The 10,685-nt window shown below is 38.6% G+C and overlaps 1 protein-coding gene across 6 annotated transcripts in view; it reads right to left on the bottom strand.

Moving 5' to 3' along the window:
* Nucleotides 1-8,158: 8,158 nt before the first annotated feature.
* METAP1 (methionyl aminopeptidase 1) overlaps nucleotides 8,159-10,685 on the bottom strand; it is a 67,066-nt gene continuing 64,539 nt past the window's right edge. For all 6 annotated transcript variants that reach the window (XM_031010307.3, XM_055384689.2, XM_063705443.1 and 3 more), the window contains one exon: nucleotides 8,159-9,818. In XM_031010307.3, the coding sequence (XP_030866167.2) occupies nucleotides 9,655-9,818 (164 nt within the window). In that variant the 3' untranslated portion in view covers nucleotides 8,159-9,654. The remainder of the gene's footprint in view (nucleotides 9,819-10,685) is intronic.

The following is a 10,685-nucleotide window of genomic DNA, read 5'->3' as shown; positions in this document are numbered from 1 at the left end:
TCTTCCTGGTGGTGGTAAGTAACATTTAGGTTATTTTATCCTGAGAAGTATAAAGAAGCAAACAAAAATGGTTCAGGATCTTACCATCCTGATAATCCTTGACATAAAAATAAATTAATGAACGCAATATACCTAAGGGTTAGAAAATACAAATTGTTAGGAAATTATATAATGAGAAAGAAAAGCTATACACCCGCAAAAAAATGGGTGATTACTGTTAAGTTTCTTACGTATCTTTAGGAGTTTCTATGCACACAATAGCATGTATATCCTTTAAAATTACACAAAAGGAATACTATCAACACTATTCTGTGAACTTTTTTCTCCACATGATAACGTAGAGTTTATATCAGTGCATCACGTTTACCATGCAAATATCTTTTGGTTGGATTGATGCTATGTGCTTTTTCAATTTATTGATATGGTTTAAATGCTCCCACAGAATTGTGTGAGAGAGCAATATCTCATTGATTGAAAAGTGGGAAACTGGTAGTAATGGTCAGGATTTCCCCTTTTCAGAACTTTGGTGCATTTGAAGTGCCTGACAATGTAGTCCAGCTTCCCTCCTGTTTTACCTAGAGGGCTGGAGATATGAGGGCCCAAAGGGGCCACAACTATTATCTTAAGTGGACTGAAAGGAAGGAGAAATTAAAACTAGCTTCTACTCCACTTGTAGGAAATGTGCTTTTAATCTTTGGTTGTAGCCCAGCCTTCTAGGAACAAAAGTATCCTATGTTGGCAACTGCAATAACAAAACAGTTATGGAGAGTATGGAGGAGAGCCAGTAACTCCTAAAGGTCTTGTTCCTTTGACTTTTCTTCTCAAACATGAGATATACATGAATTGCAATGGCAAACCTTTTTTAGGTTCGCCAATATGAAAATGTAAAGCAGTTTTAAGATTAATATTAAAATAGGCCAAGTGCGGTGGCTCACAACTGTAATTCCAGCACTTTGAGAGCCCAAAGTGGGAGGATCACTTGGCCTCAGAAGTTCAAGACCAACCTGGGCAACACAGATGTCATCTCTAGAAAAAAAAAATTTTTTTTTAATTGGCCGGGCATGGTGGCATGTGCCCGTGGTCGTAGCTACTAAGGAGGCTGAGTTAGAAAGATGGCTTGGTCCCAGGAGGTCGAGACTGCAGTAAGTCATAATCGCAGCACTGCACAGCCTGGGCAACAGAGTGAGACCCTGTCAAAAAAAAAAAATACTACTCTAATTTTTGTAGCTAGCCTATTATTGAATTTGCTTTTCATTTCTGGCACAGTTAAGTACATACTCTTGAGCCAGCTGATTAAGTTTAGTATTAGCATTTCCTGGCTGAAAGCACAACTATCTCTTTCAGACATCCAGTATAAAGAATCAGCTTTACAAAATCAGTGCTTGAGCCCGGGAGGTCGAGGCTGCTTTGAGCTGTGATTGCACTACCGCACTCCAGCCTGGGTGGCGGAGTGAAACCCTGTCACAAAAACAATAAAAATAATCAATTTTACAAAATCTTTACTATTAGAATTCCTGGGTCATGAGACTCGGCTATAGTTGTCAAGTCTTTTTTTTTTTTTTTTTTTTTTTTTTTTTTTTTTTTGAGACAAAGTCTGTGTTGCCCAGGCTGGAGTGAAGTGGCACAATCTCAGCTCACTGCAACCTCTACCTCCCGGGTTAGAGCGATTCTCCTGCCTCAGCCTCCCGAGTAGCTGGGATTACACGCGCATGCCACCATGCCCGGCTAATTTTTGTATTTTTTGTAGAGACGGGGTTTCACCATGTTCACCAGGCTGGTCTTGAACTCCTGACCTCAGGTGATCCACTCACCTCAGCCTCCCAAAGTGCTGGGATTACAGGCGTGAGCCACCGCACCTAGCCAAGTCTTTCTTTTTAAGATCATTTTAATACATCGTCTTGAATTGAGGAATTGCTTAACATATATATATGTTATATATGCTAAAAACTGCCAGGCGTGGTGGCTCACACCTGTAATCCCAGCACTTTGGGAGGCCGAGGCAGGTGGATCACTTGAGGTCAGGAGTTTGAGACCAGCCTGGCCAACATGGTGAAACCCTGTCTCTACTAAAAATACAAAAATCAGCTGAGTGTGGTGGCACACAACACCTGTAATCCCAGCTACTCGGTAGGCTTAAAGCCAGGAGGCAGAGGTTGCCGTGAGCCGAGATCGCGCCACTGCACTATAGCCTGAGCGACAAAGCAAGACTCAGTCTCAAAAAAAAAAAAAAAAAAACCAACCAACCATTCACTAAGTGCATGTAAGCAAATCTACCCTGGTTGTCCCAAATTGGGATTCAACCACTTCAGAAGTATTGTTAGACATTTTTTCAGTTGATACATAATAGTTGTATATACTTACCGAGCATGTGATATTGATATGTGCATACAATGTATAATGATCACATCAGAGTAACTAGAATATCCATCACCTCAAACAATGATCATTTCTAAAAGAACATTCCAAAGCTGCTCTTTTAGCTGTTTTGAAATATACAATAAATTATTAATTGTTGGAAAACTTTTGAAAGTTATCTTTAAGCTGCTTTTTTGGACAAGAGGTATATAATTGCAATACAGATGGATAGTAACTTCCACTGTATATTTCATTAAAGCTGGTAAAATTTTTTTTAAAGGATCTAAAATTTTGCCATGTGAGGAACTTAAGCATCTTTATGTTTAATTGGAAAATTTTTATATTCCCAATATAAAAATTTCAAGTATTTCCTGCATTGCCATTTTTAGCATGTTTGGCTATTCTGCTATGTAACCTACCTAGTGATACTCGCTGGAGACAGTCCGTCTACAGGCATGTCTGATAGGCACAAGTTCTTTATTCACACAAAACTAACATATAGAGTAGAATGTATGGGATGATGTCGTTTGGGATAGAGGTATGGAAAAAACTGCATTATATCCAAAACTTTACTACAGTGGAGCCAGTCAACATGTGTACAACTTAACACCTAACAATAATGGCTCCAAAAAGTATACATAGCACTATTTCTGTTCATCCCATCTGAATGGAAAATTTTACTTAGCTGGTAATTCTCGAAATGTTTTGTTGACTCAGGGAAGGGGAAACATATTTTACATGCACAGAATGCTTCAGAACTTTTCTGCTCGGCTACCAATCTGCCATGTAGGTTGATAATCAAAGTCCTAAAGTACAGTTTAGTTCTTTGGGCCTACAGGGACACCTTGTTGACTAACTGGCTTCAGCCAATTTTTTTCAGTTCACACACAAGATCAATTTATTTGTCAGCAAATACCTTTTAGAAAAAGTACACTACAAACACACTTGGAAAACATTTTATTAAGTACTGTATAAACAGCTATTTAAATAATAATTGCATAGAACTATACCAAGGTAATTGTGTCTTTAAGGAACAACTACCAAGTGAACAAGATAAGCAAAGTCCTCTATTTTATAAGATTTCCTTTGGTGGAACATTACGGTGACAAAGCAGCGTAATGAGCTCTTAAGCAGATTGATTTTTATCAAACTGAACATATCAGAATTCCTTATGTATAAGAGAAATACGCACATGCTCCTTTCAAGAAAGGAGTGATACCCACCATGGAATTACCTCCAGTTTAAACATGTACTCTTGACTGCCAAAAATATCGAGATATGTTAAGCAAGATAAAGCAGCAGAACACGCTTTAAAATATGTTGATCTCTTTCTCTAATCTACATGTTAATACTAAATGTTCTTATCCTTGGCATTGTTTCCTCACAATCATCCAGGGCTCAAATTCAGATTTAAGTTTAAAAAACTCTATCTGGAATTGTCTGGTGATCTCTGACCCAACTACTGAAACAAATCTGCTTTATAGCCAGTCACATTCTATATAGAATAAAACAGTTGGTAGTTGTCATATCACTGCACAAATAGGAGATTGCCACAGAGAAGTGTGGTGATTTGTTCTCCTAGCCACAGAATCAATTTAAAAATTGTAGAAATTGGCTGGGTGTGGTGGCTTACACCTGTAATCCAAGCACTGTGGGAGGCTGAAGTGGGAGGATCACTTGAGGCCAGGAGTTCAAGACCAGCCTGGGCAACATAGTGAGACCCTGTCTCTATAGAAAAATAATCAGGTGTGTTGGAACATGCTTGTAGTCCTAGTTACGTGGCAAGCTGAGGTGGGAGGACTGCTTGAGCCCAGGAGGTCAAGGCTGCAGTTAGCCATGATCATGCCACTGCCTCCAGCCTGAGGAACAACAACAACAACAAAAAAACTATTAAAATACTGTGAACGACTAACAGCACAACTGTGATAAGTGAAAATTTTTATAGGAAGTCCTTCTTGAGTGCTCCATATTTTAACTTTTTGGAGTATTCTAGTAAAATACCAGTGTTGACGTTTTTTCAAAAATAACCAGAATCACCATATACACAGTTCTATTGTTGCTCACCCACAGTCCACAAAATGAAAAGCAGCAAACACGTAGCCAGGGCCACCTTATTCCTGCTTCATCTTGCAAAACACCCAGATAAATGCAGACTATTTTTCTCTTTTTCCTACTTAGCACCAAAAGGAAGATGAGAGAAGGCTGCCATAAGAGGGCCAGAGTTTCCATACATAGACTGTGTGCTAAGCTAACCTTTCCTTAGGTGTCAATTTTTAAAATAGAACAAAACACAACTTTTATAGGTTTTAGCCTAATGCAGCCTATGTTATGAAAGTTTGTTCCTAAAACTTGAATGTCTAGATGTTATGTTCTAACATAAAGGAGTTGGCCCCATCAAAAAGTGGGCGAAGGATATGAACAGACACTTCTCAAAAGAAGACATTTATGCAGCCAACAGACACATGAAAAAATGCTCATCATCACTGGCCATAAGAGAAATGCAAATCAAAACCACAATGAGATACCACCTCACACCAGTTAGAATAGCAATCATTAAAAAGTCAGGAAACAACAGATGCTGGAGAGGATGTCAAGAAATAGGAACACTTTTACACTGTTGGTGGGACTGTAAACTAGTTCAACCATTGTGGAAAACAGTGTGGCAATTCCTCAAGGATCTAGAACTAGAAATACCATTTGACCCAGCCATCCCATTACTGGGTATATACCCAAAGGATTATAAATCATGCTGCTATAAAGACACATGCACACATATGTTTATTGTGGCACTATTCACAATAGCAAAGACTTGGAACCAACCCAAGTGTCCATCAATGATAGACTGGATTAAGAAAATGTGGCACATATACACCATGGAATACTATGCAGCCATAAAAAAGGATGAGTTCATGTCCTTTGTAGGGACATGGATGAAGCTGGAAACCATCATTCTCAGCAAACTATCGCAAGGGCAAAAAACCAAACACCACATGTTCTCACTCATAGGTGGGAATTGAACAATGAGAACACTTGGACACAGGAAGGGGAACATCATACACTGGGGCCTGTCGTGGGGTGGGAGGAGAGGGGAGGGATAGTATTAGGAGATATACCTAATATAAATGACGAGTTAATGGGTGCAGCACACCAACGTGGCACATGTATACGTATGTAACAAACCTGCATGTTGTGCACATGTACCCTAGAACTTAAAGTATAATAAAAAGAGAAAAAATAAAAATAAATAAATAAAGGAGTTGGAAAATGAGCGACACTGCCACAAGTGTGGTATAATTTACAAGTGGTATAATTTGCTCCTCTTGCAGCTGGAGAGCTTGGTAAAAGTTAAACACCATCAAATGGAGACAGAATCTTACTACACTGTCTCAAACAGTTCCAGTATTTCTAACTGCCAGACCACTAATATATCCCTCCCCACCTCTACTGTATTTTTTGCCCCTGAGATTCACTGCATTCATTCTTAAAGTAGCCCATGGTTTATGAAATTCAGAATAAGATCTAAATTACTTCAATGATATGTTCTAAGAAAAAAAGAATCATAAAGAAAGTGTACTTTATTGTTGGCAGTGATTTTGGTGTAGTAATTTTGAAACAATTTTACATCTGTCTGGTAGCATCAAGCAAATACTAATCTCCCAGATTACTTGTTTAGGAAAAAAGGTATTTTTACAGTGAAAAGGTCTGACAAACACCAAGTGATCAAACTTTGCATCAGCAATAAGGTGACAAGAACATTATGTGCCTCATGTTGTACAATGAATGGGGCATACAACTGCCATTTCTGTAGTCTTCCACCAAGATGTTTATCCTGAATCTATCCTCATGAGGAACAATCAGACAAACGGACTTTTGTAAACTAACCTGATTTTTCAAGTGTCCATTTCGTAAGACATCAAAAAAGGTGTGAGGGTTATTCTAGCATGGGTGTCCAACCTTTTAGCTTCCCTGGGCCACAGTGGAAGAATAATTATCTTGGGCCACATGTAAAATACATCAATGATAGCTGATGAGCTCAAATAAAGGCCTGTGCATAATTTTCATGATATCCACCACCACAGATAAAAGATCCTCACATTCAAAGGATTAGACACAGCTGCTAGAGTTAAGAAGACTAAGACCAGGTATGGTGGCTCACTCCTGTAATCACAGCATTTTGGGAGGCCGAGTCAGGTGGATCACCAGGGGTCAGGAGTTCGAGACCAGCCTGGCATCAACATGGTGAAACCGTCTCTACTAAAAATACAAAAATTAGCCTGTGTCATGGCGGGGGCCTGTAATCCCAGCTACTCGGGAGGCTGAGGCAGGAGAATCGCTTGAACCCAGGAGGTGGAGGTTGCAGTGAGCCAAGATTGTACCACTGCACTCCAGCCTGAACAACAAGAGTGAAACTCCATCTAAAAAAAAGAGACTACAGATACATGACAACTAAATGCCATGAATTTGGAAGCTTTAAATAACATTTTGGGGGAAAATTAAAGTTTATATCCTATACATTATATAATTCTGTATTAAATTTCTAATTGTATTATGATCATGTAAAAGAATGTCATTAGGTTAAGAGATACATGCTGATGTAGTAGGGTGAAGTACGATGTTGCTTCTTTCAAAAGAAAAGTGCTTATACAGAGTAAGCAAAGGTGACAAAATGACATTTGTTAGATAAAGGTAAAGGATATATGATTATTTCACTGTACTATACTTTCAACTTTTCTATAAGTTGAAAATTTTCAATATAAAAGGTTGGAGATAAAAAAATAAAAATTGTAAAAGAAGGGAAAAACAAGAAGGAAATCACTTACAGATACCATGAGGGTAGAGGTTAAGCAAAGCGGAGCATCCTGCTCTCAGTTTTAACCAAATCCAATGAAAACCCAGAAGTCGTTAAGAGAACAAACTGAGGAATCAAGCAAATTCCTAAACCTCATCAACTCTTGCCTATTAATTTAGATACGTGGGTGCAAGTGGTATAAAGGTGTTGGTTAATCCTTTTTATCAACAAAAGACATAAAATGAAGTTCATGTTTCCCTTCTTCCAAGTTATAATTCCAAAGGAGTTGGAAGACTGGCAGGGGGAAAAAATTATTCTAAAAGTTAATGTAAAAAAAGAAGTTAATACTTTGATTTTTTTTTTTTTTTTTTTTTTTTTTGAGATGAGGTCTCACTCTCTCACCCAGGCTGGAGTGTAGTGGCACAATCATAGCTCACTGTAACCTTGAACTCCTGGGCTCAAGCGATCCCCCCCATCTCAGTCTCACGAGTAGCTAGTGCTACAGGCTCGCACACCATGTTCTGACTTGTTTTGTAAAAAGGTGGCAGAATGATGAAACTAGGTGTTTTGTCACCTAAATCCAATGAACATTTGTAATTAGATATATGCAATTAGACTAGAGTCCATATTGTTTTAAAATCTCCCAAACTAGGAAAAGCATTATCGCCAGTGTGGTGTTTTATCTTTTAACCAAAAAACTATCACACCAAGATCTTTTTTCCTTCAGCTTATCTTCTAATGACAGACACTGAATAAGCCCACATTGTTAATTCCACAATCAGTACATAAAATGCTCCCCTAATATTCAGCATTCTGTCTTAAAAGTTCTCAAAAATATGGTTGCATCTCAAATGCTGCTGGCACTCTACTGAGTTTATGTACAGCCATTACACCTGAAAAAACATTTCTACTCAAATGGTCATGAATTTATTTTAGATTATCAAACAGCCTCCCCATTCCCACCATTTCCCTCTGAAATCCCAAAGAAATGCAGCAAAGTTAATGACTACATGGTAGGATAATCATTCAAACTTTTTAATCTCCCTTTACACATTATATTAACATTCATATTGCAAGGCATTCCATTCACAAATATTACAGTTTGATAAAAACTTCACACACATACTCCCAAAGTCTATACCAGATTCAGTCAACTTTACTAAATCACTCAAATAATAAAAGTAATGAAAACATTATTATATTTTAAAGCAATAAGGTCTGAGGCACTCTGGGAAAGATGTTCTCTTACAAGTATAATGTGTCAGTGGTATGAAATTATATTACAAGGATGCCCAGTAATCAAGTACACTCTAATGACAATGACTTTGTGATCTGATATGTCTTCACTGGATACACTCCTACTTGGACAACTGCTGAAAGGAACGTAGATATGGGGCAGCTGAGATCATTTCTAATGAGGTTCCCAACTATGTAAAGGAGAGGTGTGTTTCCACACACGAAGGACAGCTGCATCTCTACTGCAAGGTTACAGTACACAAAATTCCTTTCTCATCACTATCACGTTTACTCAACGTTAGATTTTAATAGCCCACTTGACCTCCTGGGTTCACAGCTGGAGACACTTTAGAACTCTTTCCCCATCCTCCACCATAGTGCAACCTTCACGCTTCTCTGAGCACCTCCAAGGTATGCCCTTGAAGTAAAACAGAAAAGGGAAGAAAGGGGGCTTTTTCTTTTCCATTTCTGACCAAACAGAGGTCTGAAACAGCAGTCTATTATGAAATTCTCATTCCCTGCAACAGTCAGCCACCACTTGGAAAATGGCTATTTTTGCCATAAACTAGATTTTTAAAAGCCTGATAACCTTCCAAAGTGAATTTTACTACATTCATTCACTGACACACAGAGTCCACACTGGAGAAAGTCTCATTGGGTGAATGCTTCCCTATGCACAATTACAAGGGTAAATAATTAGCATGGGGGAGAGGGGAGGCCAAATCCCAACCAGGAATTAAATCACTGCAAACTATGGATCCATTTGTAAGAACATATAAACCTGTCAGAGCAGAAACAACACAAACTCCAGGTCACATAGTGTTTGGTAATTATGTATACAGAATTTAAAATGTATACATATATATTTCCATATATATAATTTTAAAAATCTGGTGCAACATATATTGCTAAAGTTTCCAAGATTCTCATTTCCAATGTTCACCTGGAAAGCAGCTGGCTCTTGATGGCTGTTTTGTGGCAGTGATAAAAACAACTAGAAGCAAGTTTAAGTAAAAGTGCTCAAAGGGCAAATGAGAAAACAGGTAAGCAGGGGGAGGGGGCTGAAGAGTTGAGCAATGTTTCCTTTATTCTTCTCAGCTTTTTCAGACCCAAGACAAGTTCTTGAGAACACACATCAAATGCTGTAGTCCTTTCTTATCTATAGTCAAAACAAAACAAGTGATTAAAAAAAGGTTCCTCTTCCTTTCTGTACTCTCAATAAAATGCATAGTACAGTAAGAAGGTATCACTGAGATGTGCCATCTTGGGAGAAATTAAAATTGAGACATGAAGTGAGGCCGTGCACTGTCAAGTCGCCGGGTTAGGATTTCGCAGCCAGTGTCTGTGACCAGGAGGGTGTGCTCAAACTGAGCAGACCGCTTTCCGTCTCTTGTCACCGCAGTCCAACCATCTGGCCAGGTTTCATCCTGCCATCCACCTTCAACAAACAAAAACAATTTCTTAGTTCACTCACTCAGTTTTCTAAATGAACTCTATCAAGAAGAAAGCCAAGGAAAAAATTCACTACTAAGATCCTTATTTACATGCCAATTGTTTTAGCTAATGCCTTTCCAACTTCGTTTTGGTCTTCAGTATGTTTGATGTTTAAATTTCGTCAGATGTATTACAACCACATTTTTTATATATCCCAAATATCAAATCAAGATGGAATTTCCAAAATAAAGGCGCTGGATTTCATTTTAACAACATATTGATACCAATCACCACGACTTTGAGTAACAACTTTAATTAACTATATGTATCATTATACGTATCAAAGCATCACTATGTACCCTATGAATATGTACACTAATTGTCCATTTTAAAACAGGAAATTTTTTAAAAAGGACATTCTGCAATATGCTACAACACAGATGAACCTTGAGGACATAATGCTAAGTGAAATAAGCCAGTCATAAAAAAGCATATGCTTGGCCAGGTGCGGTGGCACACGCCTGTAATCCCAGCACTTTGGGAGGCCGAGGCAGGCAGATCACGAGGTCAGGAGATTGAGACCATCCTAGCTAACACAGTGAAACCCCGTCTCTACTAAAAATACAAAAAATCACCCAGGCATGGTGTTGGGCGCCTGTAGTCCCAGCTACTCGGGAAGCTGAGTCAGAAGAATGGTGTGAACCTGGGAGGCAGAGCTTGCAGTGAGCTGAGATCACGCCACTGCATTCCAGCCTGGGCGACAGACCAAGACTCCGTCTCAAAAAAAAAAAAAAAAAAAAAAAAAAAAGCATGTGCTTGATGAGTCCACTTCTATGAGGTAGAGTATAGTAGTCAAAATCATGGAGATAGA

The sequence above is a fragment of the Gorilla gorilla genome, chromosome 3 (genome assembly GCF_029281585.2).
Source record: "Gorilla gorilla gorilla isolate KB3781 chromosome 3, NHGRI_mGorGor1-v2.1_pri, whole genome shotgun sequence".
Taxonomy (NCBI): domain Eukaryota; kingdom Metazoa; phylum Chordata; class Mammalia; order Primates; family Hominidae; genus Gorilla; species Gorilla gorilla.
Note: the sequence above shows the minus strand (reverse complement) of the source record. Positions and strands in the feature narration are given on the sequence as shown.